Genomic DNA, 18,899 nt, shown 5'->3' with positions numbered 1-18,899 from the left:
CTACATCCATCATCTCACATATGGGATTACCATCTTGCCCCTTACCAAACAAAACATCTCTAAGCTCCTTCCTTAAATTCCGAAGTAGCAGCTCCCAGTGTTGACTAGGTTTTCCACACTGGTAAGGAGGACCCATATGATGAAGCATGTCATCTTCGGGTGAGTGAGGGTTCTTATCCTTAAGGGATGTCTTCCCCAGTGATTATCACTTGTTGTTAATTTTCGAGAGAGACAGTGCAATTTTGCATATTTCGCTTATACACACATGTTTGAGACTGTAGGTGTTCACTTTGGTATTAAGACTGTTCTTTTGCCCTTACTATAATATCCGCCAGCAATGCGCAAGCGCATTGGCAGGCCGAGACCTAAAAAGAGGCCTGATGACCCCTCAAATTCAGCCTTTGTTATGGGCGCAGCAGGAGTCTGAACTAAGAAAGCCCCCTCCCCGCCTGCACGTTGTTGCTTGTTGTAGATGGAAAGCAGACAACGTGCAGGCGCTGCTGAAAGGATTCCGGTGTTTGGAAATTACACCGGGACGAGTTCATCACGTTATTTAGTGGGGCCCAACTTGGCAGGGTGGACGGCGTTCACCCTGTGAAAATAGTGGGTGGATGCTGTCCACCTGCGTGTACCCCTGACTTGTGCCCTGGAGTGGACCTATCATCCTATAGTAGGCCTCTAGCATTATTCTCGGTGTTCGTGGTGGCGTTCAAAGATCATGGGCGGCCCACTTTTTTTTTTTTTAGGGAAAAAAGTTTATTTAAGGACTATGACACAATGGTTTCTAAGTGAAGTGCAAGTAGATCTTGCAGAGAACGTTGCATATGATGTGAGATTTCAAAATGTGAAGTGCTATAACTGCAACATTTGCACTAATACGTTTTAAATTTCGAATACACGAATAACACCGACATGCTCTGTTGTTTATCCGTCATTCAGAGGTGGATTTTCATTTACGTTGGTTTGACAGAGATTGGTTTTATGCTAGAATCATACCTCTTTTTATTTGGATGTTTAGTTTATTGTATATAGAGTGAAAACTGCCTCAAAAAAGTAAAACTTCAAGGTGCGCTACGGGCAAAATACAAACTTAAATTTAGACAAAACCTAAACGTCGCTTCTGACAGATAATATGTGTATTTCGTACTTGCCAACTTGAAGAACAATTTCACCGTGTGAGGAGGGGAGGGGGCCTCGTGCCGAGAAGTACCCATGAGGCAATTTTGAACTCCAAACCTCCCCTCCCACCTAGAAAAAATAATTGCTGAGGCTGGTGTCGAGGACTGGGGTGTTGTCACACCTCTTAATAGACGTTGGCAGTTTAAAGCTTCGGAAAAAAAACGAGTTGAAAACCCACTATTTACACTGGTTTTCAGCTCGTTTTGCTTGCCACCATGTGATATCGGCTCCTTACCAGAAGACTGTGTGATGGAAGCAGATATTGTGTGTCACATAGTGGCACCGTGCGAGTTGGCAGGTATGGCGTCGTCTCGAGGGGAGGGGTTAGTCGAACAGCCAGCTCTTCACCTTGTTGCAGGTCTTTCCACGCTTTAGAAGCGACCTATGAGAAGGGCAGACATCTGGCTCTGTTTTCGTGGATGCGTGCTAGTAGGAGTCCAACTGAGCTGAGGTGTCAGCTGGTTAATGGAAGCCAGGCGCGCAACACCCATTGGAGTCAAAGGGCTTCAGCAACCCCTCCCTCCCCCCCGCCATACCCCCTTCTCCCTCCCCACCCCCTCTCCTCCCTCCCCAGTCGTGTGTGGCAGCCTGGGATGAGATAGATTCCTGGGCACACACACACAGCCGCACCCGAGCACTTCACAGGTCTTTAAAAGACCATTTGCATGTTAATGATGCTTTGTTGTTGTTTCACCCCTTCTAAGAGCTCCTGCAGCTCCACTCTGCCTATTGCTTAAAGTTTCAGCCCCCCACGAAATTTTTTGTTAGTCCCCCACCCCACCCCCCCTCCCGAAATGTGGCTCTAGTTGCTGATGGAAGCAGATAAGATTGTTTAAGTAGTCTAGGCCTGTGTTGCGTAGTTATTTGAATGTGTGGGTGAGGAGTTTAAAGTGAGTGGGCTTGTGTAGTGGCAGCCAGTGGAACCCCATGAGTTGGGATGTGATGTGAGTCTTGCTTGGAAGGTAGAGGATTAGTCTGGCTGCCGCATTCTGGATGGTTTGTAGTCTTCTGGTTAGTTACTTGGTGATTCCGGCGTAAAAGGCATTCCCGTAGTCCAGTCTGCTATTAAGGAGGGCACAGTGACGGTTTTTCTGGGGTTGCTCGGGAGCCATTTTAAGATCTTCCTCAGCCTCCTCAAGGTGTGGAAGCAGGAAGATGTACCAGCATTGAAGTGCACACATGTCCAGCTTGTTTTCGATGATGCAGAGGTTCCTGGCGTGTCAGGTGGGGTTAGTGGTGCATCCAAGGTTTTATCTGAGAGGGAACGTATGTGTTGTGTGTTGTTGTATGAGAGGATGTTGGTGTCATGGGCGTGTATGACGTTGACTTTTTGAGTCATATATGTGTTGAAGAGCATAGGGCTGAGGGATAAACCTTTCGCACTCTGCAAATGAGTTTATGGGCTTCTGAGGTATACAGTGTTAGGCTGACCATTTGAGTTCTTTCAGTTGAAAATGAAGCAATTCTAGCATACGGCAGATCCTTGAATGCTAATCTTGTGTAGGCTTCTGATGTGGGTGGGGTGGGGTGCAATACTGTGTTGGAGGCCACCAAGAGGTCCAGATGGATGAAAGCTGTTCTCTCTCATCTGTCCAGGATCACACAGATGTTGTCTGTTGCGTCAAGTTATGCTTTTTTCTAGATCTGGACTGTCTTTCTTCTAGGTTCTGATGGTTGACAAGGTGGTCAGTGAGGCATCTGTTGATGATTTTCTCTAAAACCCTGGCTGGGTTTGGTAAGTGGGAGATGGGTGTGTAGTTGGTCAGCTTGGTTTCGTCTTCCGATCAAAAATGCATCAAAAGAGGCAACATATGTCGCCAAAATAGACCCTGTTAACACATGCACATGGAAGCTAAAACATGAAATAGCTTCCATACCCGAGCCTTTAAAACATATGCTTGTGGCTTGTAAAGATCTAGCTTCCAAAGGCAAATACTAAGTTAACATGGTAAATGACTGTACCTACTCAATACTAAATACAAAGTGCTCAATTGTGTATTGATGTGTCTTCCAGGGCACCACATGCCGGCTCCCCCTACTTGTCTTTACTCTGTGTTCCTGGTGCATTTCATTTGTGAGATCATATGCCCTAGCAATATTTCAAGTCTTGGATCGTTATTGGTGGTTTTACTTGTTGGGCATGAGGGAGAAGGTAAAGTTAATAGTAATTCCCTGCTTTGTGAGCCAGAGAGGACAGGGCCATGTACTGGAATGTTGAGGAAGCCATGTCTGACTGCATCCACTATGGCCAGGCACTGCCTGCATTCTAAGAGAATTTGCAAGGGCTTTAGTTAAATAGGTTGATGAGCATGGCTGAATGATGCTGGTGAGACAGGCTGCAGCAGAAAATCCTTTCTTACTATTAAATCAAGAGCGATAGCACCAAAGCATTGCAATTTTAAATATAATTTGCTTCACACATGAAAAAGTGGCCGAGCAGATCTGAATGCTGCGATAGTGATGGATTCTCGCAAAGTAGAGTCACATTTGAAGGTTTTCAAATGTGCTTTTAAAGTGGTGTACTGCACTTAATGGGAGGATATCTTGCTGATTGCACTATTTTGTAATGTCTCTCCTGATAAACTAGCAGGATTGTAATGATGGGCACAATATTAAATGCTTGAACAGACTTTCCTCTGCTCTCTGTGGCATCTTCCATTCAGTGCTGGTTCCTTTTTTTCTTTTGCCCATCCCTAATGCCTGTGTTGAAAATTCCTTTTCCAGTCTCGAACTGGTTAAAAAAAGGATGGAATGACAACATCTACCCCCTGCTGCTGATATCTGTGGAGCTATATTTTTGCAGGATGGTAGACTCAAATCACTGCTCTTACGTTTTCAAGGTAGGTCATGACCGTAACATGGAACTTTAACTGCAAAACTTAGCTAAATGCAGTTTTGGATCATAAACTGCGTCTGAAGTGGGGAGGGATTTTGGGTAGGGACATCGCAGACTCAAACTGGAATTAAATGCTGGCGTATTCAAAGAAGGTCGCAAAAAATAGGAGATTGAAATATACACAACTTAATCATTTACACATGACATACACAACACCCCATAGATTGCATATAGCTTACAGCAGACACCTACACGGCTTCCCTAGGTGCCACCACCTGGATGCTGATATTATACATATGACGTGGGAATGCACAGTGCTACGACCCTACTGGGACGGGGTCATGACGACCCTGAAGAATACATTGGGACGCACCCTTGACACAAGAGTGGAGATATGCCTGTTGGGGCTTTACCCACGCCGACACAAACGAAAAGTTGGAACCAAATTCATTGGCCTGGCCCTCGCACTAGCGAAAAGACAGATAGCAAGAGTATGGTCATCCAACACTGGAGCCTGTGGGTTTATGGAAGGAGGCCTGTGATGCTTGGGAGCATCCGGGGAGGGAGCTGGCGGATAACATGTAGGATGGGGGAGAATCAGGTGGGTAGGTGGACACGAGGTCCCCAGGGCGACACCAGGTCGATGTATCTTGATTAGGCTCGAAATGCACCCCTCACGAACACAGTGCCGTTTTGGAAAGCAGTGTGGGGTGGACTCCCACCATAAGCCTTGTGTGCCCCCGCCCCAGTAAAGTAGGGATAAGAGCATTAGGTAATTTAAATGATGAAGAGACTCTAGGAACTCCTACCCCTTTCCGAACTGGTCCTAATCCACACATTTCTTTATCATTATTACATTGGGCTCCCTGCACTGGTTTTATTGGGTTCACATAGTTGAGAAGTAGGTTATAGCTACCCCCTCAGATATACTTTACTGCTGAGGCTGGTGTCGCTATATGATGCGGAAATAGTGCAATCAGTTGATGTACGGTAACTGTATATGCCCATCACTATAATTATGCAAAATTGGACTTAAAGGATAATAAATGTGATGAGATTGTTTGCATTGCTGGATAACCCCTTTATCGTCAAATATTGTTGAATTTACATCAATGCAAGAGATGTCTTCTTTGTCGATTATGAAACTACTGGAAAAGTGATGTACTAACTGTTATAAATGTACTTATCCAACAGTTGCATATGATAAATCCCAATAAAAATATGTTCAAAAAGCTAAAAATGCAGTTTTGTGTCGTTTAGAAAACTGGTTAGGTCTGTATTCGGTCTCTCGTATGTTTTATTAAGTATTGAGTCAGTTTCGCAACGCAACTCGGGCCTACATCAGAGACTGTTCTTTGAAGCAGTCCATTAGCTTCTATATAAGTTTACTGCAAGACGATCACATTACTTTAACATGGGCTGCCAAGCTTTTGGAGATTGTGTTTGAGAAGATTGTGAGGTTCCAAGAATCGTTCCTTGGGAAGTTACTTATGTTGTACTACTGTTAGCCGAGCACCAGATAGCTGCTCCTTACTGGCCTAAGCTTCCAGCGTACATTGGGTTTAATAAGCGTTCACACATTCTTTAAGTTTTTGATTTGCTCAAGATCATCGGACCTCTTTCTGGTGCGGGTGAATTTGCTCTACAGACATTAGGTTTTTTAATAGAAATATTTGGCTAACATCTTGACTTGGTATTTTCAGTCTATTACTTGAGAGTGACCTGCCTATAATTTAAAAAATGTCTACATGGTTGAAGGATGACCTCTCATTGTTTCTGCATCCAATAGTTGACATCTGTCCTAAAAATGTAGATGTTTGTTCTTAAAATCTGGAAAAAATATCTGCTCTTCTTAAATACTGGCGAGGATAGGGAAAAAATGTCTAGCTGTGTTTGGGAGAGGAATTCCACCATTTTCGTTGAAAGTGAAGTTGAAGTATATAGTGCTTGGTCCACAGCCATTGGAATTGGAAGGGTTTTTGGTGCGTGAGGTGTGTCAGCACCTGAAGGCACCTTTATTAAGGGAATTGCAGAGCTGACAGTGTTATAAAAGTCTTTTAGAGAACTCAAATTAACCCTACTTTCTACCTGCATCACATTCATGACCAGTGGTATTGTCTAAAAAGCAAGAAACCCTTGCACCCCGCTGTACCTAACAACCAAGATCAGGCCCTCAGTGAAGCACGCACAACGCCGGCAGGCCTACCCTTCAGGTTCGTCCTGTTGGAAATCTCTGGAGGTCCGACTTCCAGAGTTTGGCCGGGAGCTTGTCGAACCCCGAGCCAGCAAACCCTCACCACATCCTGCCTGGTGAAGAGCATTGAAGGACCCCAGGAGAAAAAGCTCCATAAAAGTTTCGAAGTCGAAGGTAACAGACTTGACCAGCCCCAACTGCGAGAGTCAGGCCGCCCACCTTCAACTGCGAGATAGTCTGGATCACTGGTTCATCCCGCTGGAAAGCTCCAGAGGTCTGACTTCAATAGGTTTGACCAGGAGCTAGTCGCAAGGCAAGCCCTCACCGAATCCGGACTGGTGGAGAGCTTCAAGGGACCCCAGCAGAAAAAGCTTCAGAAAAATGTATGTCAGAGGTAAAAACTTTGACTAAGGCCTATTGCAAGGGGTAGCAGCGCAGGGCTCTATCTCGGTCGACCTCAAACTTTGACTTGGTCCTTGTTGAGTGCGACCAGATGTCTGAATAGGCACTCTAGGTTTCTATGTGCTATATAGTACTACATCTTTAAAAACTAATACCGCCAGTTTCCTACATTGTTTTTCTTTTTGTTTTGGTGTCATTTTAAAGATAAACATATTTCCTACTTTTATAAATTGGTGTTGTATTTATATTGTGTGTTGAGTCTTAATTATTTACTGAATTGATGTTTTTAAATGCTTTACATACATTTTTCTGAAGTTCATCCTGCATGCTCGCAGACAAGCTACCAAAGGTTGAGCATAGGAATATTTCTCTGAGACCTATCCAGAGCCCTTGACTGTGTTAGTTGCCTTATTGCCAGTAGTAGAGGCACATTTACCACTACTAATTATCCACTTTCCAACACATTCTCTAGTACTTTATATAGATTTCAGTATTTGCCTTAACAGAACAGAAGTAACATAAAAGTAAAGATGATGTTAAACTAGAGGTAACCATGTTGAGGTTGATATTTTTATATAGTATTGAAAAGTTTGTTTTGTAATCTATCCGACAGGGAATTTTATTGGTTGGCTGAATTCATGACCCTGTATTATACCCTAGCTGGGATGTTTACTGGGCTGAGCATGCCAAGGCCATGTCACGTAGCTCTGGCTCAGGTACAGATATTTATTCAAGCCGAAAATCTCACTGTGCCAACATGGGCATCCATTCAGATACATCTAAAACACCCAGAGATCTCCCCCAATCAAAATTTCCTTCAAAGACCACACAACATGCTCATACTTAACCAGTCCGGCTACTGTCCCTTGGTTTTCTACAACTGAACCTCAACACCAGAGCGAAACAGAGTGACATGGAAGCAGAGCTCTATTTCTAAAATCCAAAAAGGTTTTTTAAGCACATGTTTACATGGCCAGCTGAAAATTAAGCAACCAACTAAAATGGCCTGATAAATGCATTTCCCACAGTAAAACACTTTTTCGAAATGTAAGACTTAACTGAAATGCACAAGTTCTACCTTCACGCTACCACATAACTACATTTCAATGTAGATTTCTCTACAATCATGGGTAAGCTAGTACCATAAATTTGAAGATCTCAGCCAAGAAGAGATGTCTCTGCAGAGGAAGTGTTTTGGACATTACATCCCCAAGCAATTTCCATGCACTGATGACATAAAACCTCCCATCACACCATTTGAACATTCCATCTTCTGTTCCTTAATAAATGTTAAAGATTTGGTAAATCTGTTCGATAATTACTGAATAATGGCTGCAGCTCTTCTTTCTCTGAAGAATTTCTCACCCTGGTCCAATAACACCAACCCAGAACCAAGGGAATCACAGTGGTAGGAAGTTTCAACATGTGGGCAGAGGATGAAAATAGCAAACAGGTAACATGTTTCCTATGGAATATGCCCACCTTGGTTTCAACCAGTTAATGCACTTGCTTCTCACCAAGCAGGGTACATACTGGACCTTTTATACACCCAGAAGGTGAATAGAAAGAAGCTGATACACACTATTCATGGGCCGAGCAAAGGCTTATCTCGAACTCAGTCTGTGCTAGTGCACCTCCAGAAAAGGCTGCACAGTGGAGGCTGAAGCTCCGTTCCCATGAGCCACATAGCTTAAGTTTCTGCTTCATCCTCTCTTGATAGCTATTGACAAGAACAGACCCGGATACAAGTCCTCCATCCCTCTATTCTAACATCACAGCAACACGCGATATCATAGTCACTGAATAATAGAAGGTAAAGAAACCTGATTTAAAGCATATAATAGCAATCCTCAAAAGAAAACTTGAACGAAAATGGTGAAAGACCAAATGTGACTATGACAAAAGTCAATACAGAATTTATATGAGAGGATACCATCATGCTGGCAAAAAGATGAAGAAACTGTACTGTAGTAACATAGCTCGCGGATGTTCTCATCTTGACATCTAAATAGTATTACATGCACCAGAGTAGAATGAATGTTCAGGTGCTGAAGACCATGCCTGTAGCCTCTGACACACTGATGTCAGAGAAGGTTACCTTCTGGCCTAGATGAGAATCGGCTTGTAATCCCAAGATGACATATTAGCCGCTTATTGAATGATGGATCTCTAAATATTGCTAAGAGGGTTGCAAGATTTGGTGGGAACTTCAAATGCATTAATAAAAGGATCTGAGTTTTTCTCACTCACAGATCCAACAGGTCCACATAGTTACAGCCAAGTCTAGTTCTAAAATTACATGTGGCACACCTCAAGGATCATTTCTTCTCTTTTCTGGTCAGTGTGGGAAAATGATAAATCCCTGGCTTAGACCACCCAACATCACCAACTAGGCAACCTCTGTGACTAGAAAGAGGAGTAGAGAATCGCAGAGGTATGGTTAATTTTGGATTAGGGAGATCCTCCTATTCCTTAATGATTCCAAGTTGGAGATCCTATTGTTTGGATATTAGAAACAAACTGGCTTCCATCCACTTCGCCTCATGGCCTAGTATTCCTCTATTCCTAAACGTTCATCACCTTCTTATAAGTTGAATACATAAACCTAGGGACCCTCTGAAATCTCCGCTCTTTCGTCAGTCCACAAATCAGTGCAATGTTGAAAGGCTCACTCCATCAGTTAAACAAGCTCAAGAAGATACTACTCCTTCTCTAGTCGGACCATTGTGTGGTCATCTCAGCAGGACTTGAAAGACATGGTCATATAACAACAGCTTTGAAAGCCCTGCACTGGTTCCCAGTATAGAGAACAGCATTAATTTCAACATCCAAATCAGGCCTTCCTGAGGTCTGAACCCAAGTACCTTCAGAATGTAACCTCATATTTTCTTTGCTAGTACCCCTTTTTTTTAACCTTCCCACCTTGAGTTAAGTAACAGTGGCACTAATACAAAACATGAGAGAACTTAATTGAAAGGAACTGAAGGACTGTCCTGGAACAGACTTGACTACACGTTCAATTCAGACGAACGGAGATTCAAGAAAGATCTAAAGTTCTTCAGGAAAGTATTCCAGTAAGATTTCGGATTGTGTACCTCATCCACTCGGCCACAAAGGGCCATGCCCTTCAGTTTTGCTAGGGCGAAGACAAAGAAGGAAGTAGATGCACGCCAAACAGCACACCCATATGGATCAACATTGAACCATGTAAACCATGACTCTGGCACTTGTTCACTAATATTACATCAAACAGAAATCCTTCTCATCATGGCTTGGGCCGACTAACCTATGTGCATGCAGAAGTAGACATGAAGCCTTAATTTAGAAATAATGGCAGTGTCTCAGCCTGGTATCTTTCATCTCTTCATTTGATCCTTCTGATCACACCGTTGTCAAGATTATCTCGCACTGCTAGAGTTAGTTGAAGTTGGTTTTTGTGGTTTACCTATAATTTCACCATAGTTTATCATCAATGTTCCACAGTACATTGACAGTAGACTTCGGTGAACAACTTTTGTACCTTGAACTGTAGTAGTCATTGACAGTTTGTGTTCAAAATTCAAATATATCCTTTTCTTTATAAGTGCGCAAAACAATCTGTCACTAATGCAGTGATCGCATTGTCCCTTAGAGGTAAACCTTTGAATCGCACACTTTGTCCCAGAAGTCCAATATAGAGGGTTAACTGAATCCACATTTGCAAGTCATTATTTGCCTACACCAGATTCTAAGGAGCCATTACTATTCAGAAATCTAATTACACTTTTTAATCCTTAAGCATGACAGTCAGTGGCGGCCGGTACGGGGGTGGTGGGAAAGGGGAGGGGAAAAAATAATAAAGAAAATATAAAAATTACCTGAGCAACTGTCTAACCCACGTGTTCTCTCCTCAGCTCTTCAACCAGCAAGCACCCAGGCTCCCCTAACCCTATCACATCGCTGCAAAGCAGCATTGTGATTGGTCTGAGGGTTTGTGGTTCCGCGCTCAGATGGGAAATGGGAGCTTGGGCATGTTCTCCACCCAGGCTGTAATGCAGCCTAGGTGGAGAAAATTGCAAAATGTGTATGACTGTTTGGCCAGGCCAAGACGGCCGGTCAAACATTCATGCGCTCTTTAGAGTTCAGCAACCACTTCTCCTCCCCGACGTCACAGAAGCCAAGCCCCGCCCCGCCCGCCCTAACCTGGCGGATTCTAAAAATAAAAGGATAATAACTTCTGTTATTATCAATTTATTTCCCCGTTTACACTGCTCGGAGAGCAGTGGGGATACGCTCCTCCGCCTTAGCAGAGGAGCCACCACTTATGCCTGTGTTAAATAAAACAGCAACACTGTCCTCTTTCAGTGAAGAAGCTGGGGTTTGGCTAATGCCACTGGTGCGATGCAAGATGTTGTGCGACCTCTTTTCCGAACCTTTCGTTCAAATGCTTCTGTAAAATGTCATCTGGAAGCAGTTATTCAAATGAAGACTATGCAATGAGAAAGTACACATAGCGAACAGTTGTGTTATAACCTATAGTAAGACTCAACATATGTTTTGTACAATTTAAAACAATGGTATTATATTTATAATGTTGATAATTTAACGCAGTACAAAAACTTGTGTTTTTGTTGAGCTTGATTAAAAGCCAGTAACAATTTTAACTGTTATGTATTTTGTATTCCATATAGACTTTTGCTTGTAGGTGGTTGTGAGACGAGTCAAGACGTGTCGAAAGCTGCACAGTGTGGAATATCAGCCTGGAGAGTACTGTCAGGCGCCCCCTACTATAAGCAGGTCACTAGTTCTGAAGATGATGTTGCCACTGTAAGTACTTTTTATTTCTATACATTATTCATTTTAGCTTTGGAACCTCATGTCAGGCACTGTATGCCCCCACAAGTTAGCCTAGGGTAATTTGGAGCCACCACAGTAGATTCCTCCACAGTGTTATTTCCCATGTTACAAAAAGTAGTACAATAACATTGAATTAAATCTTGCATAGCTGTGACACCAAGTAATATAATTCCAAGTCTGGCATGTCCAAGCCATCCTCCAGCCTGTCTCCTTATATGTTGGAGGGGCACCATTCTGTGTCTACTGGCCCACTCGGGAAATGTGTATTGTATCAAGCGTCTTCAAGGTCAAGGGTGAGATATAGTCTGTCGAGTTTTGTAGAGTATATAAACCACGATGGAGGAAAACCATGTTTGCCAAAGCCATCCTGCCCATGATTGAGATTGGTAGTTTGTTCCAAAATTTAACAGATGCCTCTAAGCCTTTGAGTACCCTGCACTTGTAGACATACTGCTACTCAGGCACATACCCACATATCAAAACTTGCCCGTTTCCCACTGCAGGCCCACATTCAGCATGTCTTCTCTGGGCACTCTGGCATATGCCAGCAGGAGGAATAGAACACTTGTGTTTGTTGAGCTGCAGTCCAGACATACTTCCAAAGCGACGCAGCTCAGTCATTAAGATTGGTGCTGCCACAGGGTGGGATAAATATAGAAAAGTGTACTCTGATAACATTGACACTATTTGATTGTAGCAACAGAGACAATGGTCCCTAGACAAGAAACAATGAGTCCAAATAAATATAGACTAAATAGTTCTATATATTATGTCCAGCCGGACAGTTTAATTTCCAATGAATAGAATACATATAAAAATCAGTGTGATACAAGTGGGACACCAGCCGGTGCCCGACTAACATACTCAAGGGAAAACGAACAGGGGGATTTTTAGGCTAGTTGTGACCGTCTGAATATCATTAATCATACACAGACAATACAAATTATACACATATGCAAGTAGTAAATCACAAAGTAGTTATGCATTTAGTGTATTCAGGTCGACAACGTTTCGAACCCAATTAAAATACAAGGTTCATCCTCAGGACAACAATAAATTGCCTAATGAACACAATTCTAACTAGTGCCCACACGGGTAAGCCAAATATGATGCAGTAGTTACAATAATGCACTATGGAGCTATAGACTTCCCGGGAACCGCTGCTACGGTATCAAGATGTCAGGCAGTTCATATCATCTCTGGGCACAGGTCCTCAATGGTGGTCCTTGTGAGCCGTGGGAAAAACCTCACAATCCTATATTTATTTGGATTCATTGTTTCTTGTCTAGGGACCATTGTCTCTGTTGATACGTAACTACCCAAGGTCCCTAGCTCATTGCACCTTTGGGTTCCCTTGTGTTATATATATAAACTATTTGATTGTAGGACCCACCTTAAATCCCCAGTCTTTCATGGTGGCTCGGAGTCTAATGGCCATTGGTTCCATCGTTGGAGCACTACTTCCTTGACAACCAGGTCTGGTATGAAGGACACTTCGCCTGCTTGGTTTTGCAAAACATTTTGATCTGATCTCCCTCCACAGTCCCCTCCACTTTGGGGAGGTACTGCTTTGTTGTCTATTCTGAGTTGAGAAATCTATGTTAGGATTATCTATCTAAAGAACAAGTTACTTGCCTTCCTTTACTTTCTTTCTGGTGGATACTCTATCTAACCACAGATTCCTCACTGCCTGCCACCTCCCTCTTTTTTGGAGTGGCATCTTTTAACATCCCAAAATGTAATACAGGGCCTTTCCTTTCTCTTCCAGGTGAGTGCAGTGATCTGTTCCTGATTTCGCTCTTTTAAGTCTGAAGAACATTCATAAAATAGTTCTAGAGCACACCCAAAAGCCATGGGGCGCTTGTAAACAACAACAAAAAATGAATATATAGTAAAGAAAAAACATGCGCCCGCGTTCGGCGCTGCATATAAGAGGTAGAGCCGTGGATTAAAGAGATTTAAAAGAAGCCCACGGTCTGGCAGAAAAATTATTTGAGAGAGTACATATCAACACCTTGCTGGCAGCAGTTGGGTTGAGAGAAGATAAAAGCCAAGACAATAGATAGGTTCCACTACCAGATGGAATTGCCCTAAATTAATTAGAAAGTCGTGAGGAAATAAAGCGACAATTTATTGTTTTTTTGTTCTTGTAGATATGACCAATATGATTCACAGTAAGAAGCCCTGATGAAAGCCCGTAACTGAAACAAGCATTGGAAATGCAATAGGTCTCACATTAGAAAAGTTGGAGCTATTGGTCTTGTAAATGACTAATATTTTATTTATTTGTTGGTTTTTAAAATGGCTAAATTGATAGCTTTGTCATTTACATTGCCAATAGTTATAACTTTCGCGAATGGGACACCTATAGCATTGGGAATGCAACATGTTTTGTATTTACGAGACTTAGATGGCAGCTCTGGTGGTTAGTTTGAGTAAAAAAATCCTAGGCCATCTACAAGGTAAGTGACTATGGAAGGCTGGGACCAGTGGAGAAAAGGAATTGTCAAAGAAGCTAGTGTATATGTAAAAATATATATTTAATTAACGGTAATTAAAAATCATATAGAGACTCAAGAACAATAGTCAAAACTATATGATACATTAAAATAGTCAAACAAGTACTTCTTGACAGCAAAAATCATACATATTCAATAAAAACGAAATGCATCATAATAATAGTGCAAATAATTGGAAGTTAGTACAAAAAGAGACTCGACGCGCGTTTCGGCAGTAGGGGAACTGCCTTCTTCAGGAGTCGTTGGTAAGGCTATTTTGTATATATTACTTCATATGGTGGAGGAAAATCGATGACAACTTCATTAACGTTGATAAAAGGGTAGATGAATCAAAACCCACTTGATGGGATTAATATCTATTTTGCTGGCAGCTCAAAAGCTGCAGGTTATTATTTCCAATTGTTGGTCCTCATAGTGGCGTCAGAAACAGTATCCGTCACTTTAGGTAGACGATTTCCAGGTATTTGAATTATAATTCATACGGATATTTTGATGTATTTACGAGTTAAAAAATGCCATAAGCATTAAGTAGGCTTCAATTAAAAGGTCAAATTCCGACAGCAAGATAGTGCTGCTCTGCCGTTCCAAACTCGGTAATTATAGTGGTTGATCTCGGGTACAGCTTAACAAAGAACTCTTTCTGTGTTATCGCAGATGTGGGCTGCAGGATGGTGCAGCTCCGAACCCAGGCTGGCGGCTGCAGCCTTGCCGATGAAGAAAAAAACGGAAGAGGGGAAATCCAATAGGTCTCACATTAGAAAAGTTGGAGCTATTGGTCTTGTAAATGACTAATATTTTATTTATTTGTTGGTTTTTAAAATAGCTAAATTGATAGCTTTGTCATTTACATTGCCAATAGTTATAACTTTCGCGAATGGGACACCTATAGCATTGGGAATGCAACATGTTTTGTATTTACGAGACTTAGATGGCAGCTCTGGTGGTTAGGCCACATCTCTAGAGAGCAGGAGAGTGCAGCAGGGGAGAGAGGAACAGCAATGCAATAGGTCTCGCATTAGGAAAGTTTGAGCTATTGGTATTGTAAAGGACACATTTTTTATTTATGTGCTTGTTTTGAAAATAGCAAAATTAATAGCTTTGTTATTTACAATGCCAAAAGTTTTATCTTTCGCAAATGTGACACCTATTGTAACACAATATGTGTTGTTGCACTGAGGGGTGTGAGGGTGGGGGGGTGAGGGGGTGTGAGGGTGAGGGTGAGTGGGTGTGTGAGTGTGTGAGGGTGAGGGTGAGGGTGTGTGAGGGTGAGGGTGTGAGGCCGAGTGAGGGTGAGAGGGTTTGTGAAGGGGGGTGAGGGTGAGTGAGGGTGTGTGAGGATGAAGGGGTGAGGATGAGTGAGGGTGTGAGGGAGAGGGAGGGTGAGGGGGTGTGAGGGTGGGTGAGGGTGAGGGTTTGTGAGGGTGAGAGGATGTGAGGGTGTGTGATGGTGAGGAAGTGTGAGTGTGAGGGTAACTGAGGGTGTGTAAGGGTGAGGGGGTGAGGGTAAGGGTGTGTGAGGGTGAGTGGGTGTGTGAGGGGGTGTGAAGGTGGGTGAGGGGTGTGAGGGTGAGTGAGGGGGTGTGAGGGTGAGTGAGGGGTGAGGGATGAGGGGGGTGAGGGTGACAGGGTGTGTCAGGGTGAGGGGGTATGAGGGTGAGAGAGGGTGAGAAGGTTGTGAGGGGCGTTGAGGGTGTGAGGGTGAGTGAGGGTGTGTGAGGATGAGTGGGTGAGGGGGTGAAATGGCCTTGGTACTGTGTGAAGCAACATCTAGGTCCCTTTGGCTGTATGCCTGTATGAAAAAAAATAACACCTCAAATGGCCGGGCTCCGCGGTTGCAATGGACTGTGCTTACGACACAATTCAACAAGCACTGGCAAAGGCAGAAGCTAAACGGCTGAGAGAGGGGCCACATCCTGCACAACAGGAAGAAAACAAACAGAAACAAGTCGGGCGGCACAACAGGGGCTGCAAAAAGGGGAGGCTGAAAAAATAAAGGGAGACACGGCCTGGCAGCTGTGAAACTGCAGGGAGAGAGAGGTGAGGTGCTGGCAGCTGGGGAGGGGGAGGAGAAATGCGAGCAAGGCTGTGTGCGGGGAGAGAGAGGGGAGGTGCTGGCGGCACCAAGCTGGCTGGGGAGGGGGAGGAGGCAGAGTTTTCCCCAAACATATTCCTTTTACATTGTTTCAGAGACTGGACGAATTCGTAACTGTGGTTTCAATTCGATGTTCCTTTTGCAGGCAGTCCTCAAGCCGACAGAAATGCCTTGATTTGGTCTAGGGTATACAACGTTTCTGACTGATGCTAAATCACTGGAGGGAAGGCATTCTGAAAGAAAATACGGATTCAAAGGAAACCTCTGCGACTGTATGGAATTATTAAGCTTATAAAGTGCCAGGCTACATTGAAGTAGACACAACTCATGCCAAATAGTCAGAACTAACCCAAACGAGGAAGGCTTCTCTCTTAAGAATTTTAACAAAGCAGACGTCTCTGAGGACAGGGCAATCATCAAAAGGGTGGGGGCTCTCTAAATTGGGATGGGCAAACCTCTTTTCAAAACGGTAAAGGGTCCTTGAACAAATGCTAATTACATAGGGGTGGGACTTTTGCGTGTAAGGGGTTGACTTTCCAATGGAGATGGGATTCACTTCAAAGAAGGGCACTCCCCTAGAGGGCTCGATGTTCCCAGCCCTAGAATGGGCATTTAGTGTCCTACGGGGATCCCGCTTGTCTATGTCCGCGTTCTGCCCTCACAGAGTAAATTTTTCAACCATCCAAGCAGCCGCCTGCCTTACTGAGCTGGTTTTCATCAGGGAGGAGGAAGATTTAAAAGCAGGGTTCGCAAGAACACTGACCGGAAGCATTACACAAGACAAACCATTGTGGCCAGGGACTTGAAGTGGGCCCAGGATTGGGGTTGGGGGGAGGGAGAGAGAGATAGGACATGCAACTACACGTTATTAGGATGGAGGGTGAGGATGTAGTTTGAGATACACGGGAGAACGAAGTACGCATGAGGATGAGATACATGGGAGTGGATGGAGGTAGACTAAGAATACAATCAATATGGAGGAATGGTGTGAGGTGAGGTTAGTTCACAGATCCGGGCTATGAAATGGAGGAAAGGGGACAAGTAATGGTACAACGGATAGAGGCAGAAAAGAAAATGTTGAATTGCACACGAACATTTTAAAATGAGAAAGGAATGTAGCGGAGTACATGGTTAAGGAGTAGAAGGGAGAAAAGATGTGTAAGAGTGAACAAATCAGATGAAGTACCATTATTTTTTTCTGCAGGGAGAGAGAGGGGAGGTGCTGGTGGCTGGGGAGCGCGGTGTCTGTGGCAGTTCAAAACAAAAAAACACAGTGAACAGCCAGAGAGACAAGAATATTGAGAAAATAAAACGAGACACGGCCTGCCGGCCGTGAAAGTTAAAGTACGGCCGACCGGCGGTGAATAATTAGGGGAGGAGCAGCCAGGAGAGAGCAGGAGCGGAGGCGCCAACCTGGGGAACAGGTGGCTGGCGATTTGATGCTGTGCACGCGCATTTTAGCTCAATGCGCTTGCGCATTGACCTAAAAGCGCACGGGCACAGCATCAAATCGCCAGTCTAGTTAAAGTCTGTTTAAGCCCCTATAGTCTCGCAAGCTCAATGTGCATGCGCATTGACAGGCGAGACCTAAACTCGAGGCTAGAAACGCGTCGGCAGACATAATCAATTTATGCCTTTGAAGGAATACAAATAGATCAGGATTTAACGAATATTTTAACATTAAATATTTGCTCATGCACTAAGAAAGATTGATGTGCAGTTTTGATATACATATATATGTGATATATATGGGTCTAATTTGTCTTTAATTTTTTCTACATGTTGTGGACCTTGAGTTTATGTGAAAGTATCAATGTTGTATGCCTTCTGAATACAATAATGTCATAAATGTTGAACGTTGATTTTTTTCTTTTGTTGAAATATGTGTTTCTCTGAAAAAATAGAATTTCTAGAAAAAAAAATGTTTAACTAGTAAATGAAGGGTAAAATAAATAACCCAAACCACTAAAAGCATATAGTGTGGTTTCTTTCAAATAAATGAATAGGACTCCAGGTTTTTTTGTTAAACTTAATGTTAAAAGGCCCTTCCTGGGTCCTGTCGATTGGGCCGAACCCTCTTTTTCAGTCCATTTATTGTGTGAGTTTTTACTCGCGAGGGTGATCATGACAGAGAAAGTGAGCCAATAAATAGGTACTCATCTGTCTGGTTGAAAGTCTTGTTTTCAACGACCTTCATAAATATGTCAGAAAAGGATACTCTCTCTTTTACAGAGGAACACATTCAACATTTAGTTTCAGCACCTTCTCCTTTCTCGGCAGTTTCATTAAGCACTCAAGCCAAACAGCAAAGTGAGGTTGACAGCCTAACCAGGTTGAGCAAAAAGCACATCAGAACCGAATTACATGGGCACTTTTTACTGCAGCACTTAAAGGCTGGAACAATCCCGTGGGGGCTGCAAATAAAAAATACTCCGTTTAGTTTAATTGACGATCCTGAGTACAAAAAAGGATTCAGTGGTATAAGCACTAAATGTAGTCGTGACCTTATGGTCCATACCATTGAGACCGCAGCGAGGTTACGTAAAAAAGAATTAGAAGAATTAGATAAACTCACACAGGAATTAAAAGACAATCATTCGGAAGCTGAAGCGAAGTCATTGCTTGAAAAAAATTGAAAAGGAAATAGTGACCTTTAAAGACCACACGATTAATTATAAATCTGCGAAATTTGATAAAGACAGTAAAGCATTCAGTTTGGAACAGGCTTACCCCTATCTTAAAGAGGATTAATATACAACAGGGGAATCACGTAAAGCTCTTGTAAATTATCAGGGGCGGTCAAGGAACAGATTTCACGACTTTCTCCGAGACTTCATCGTC

General features: G+C 43.2%; 1 protein-coding gene across 1 annotated transcript in view; it reads left to right on the top strand.

Annotated features, from left to right (window-relative positions):
• Positions 1-18,899, top strand: part of LOC147666261 (NBAS subunit of NRZ tethering complex-like) — a 359,627-nt gene that overhangs the window by 81,466 nt on the left and 259,262 nt on the right. The window contains exon 4 of the mRNA XM_086949183.1: positions 11,282-11,417. Coding sequence (XP_086805309.1) covers positions 11,282-11,417 — 136 coding nt within the window. The remainder of the gene's footprint in view (positions 1-11,281; positions 11,418-18,899) is intronic.

The sequence above is a fragment of the Lissotriton vulgaris genome, unplaced genomic scaffold (assembly GCF_964263255.1).
Source record: "Lissotriton vulgaris unplaced genomic scaffold, aLisVul1.2 SCAFFOLD_2284, whole genome shotgun sequence".
Taxonomy (NCBI): Eukaryota; Metazoa; Chordata; class Amphibia; order Caudata; family Salamandridae; genus Lissotriton; species Lissotriton vulgaris.
Note: the sequence above shows the minus strand (reverse complement) of the source record. Positions and strands in the feature narration are given on the sequence as shown.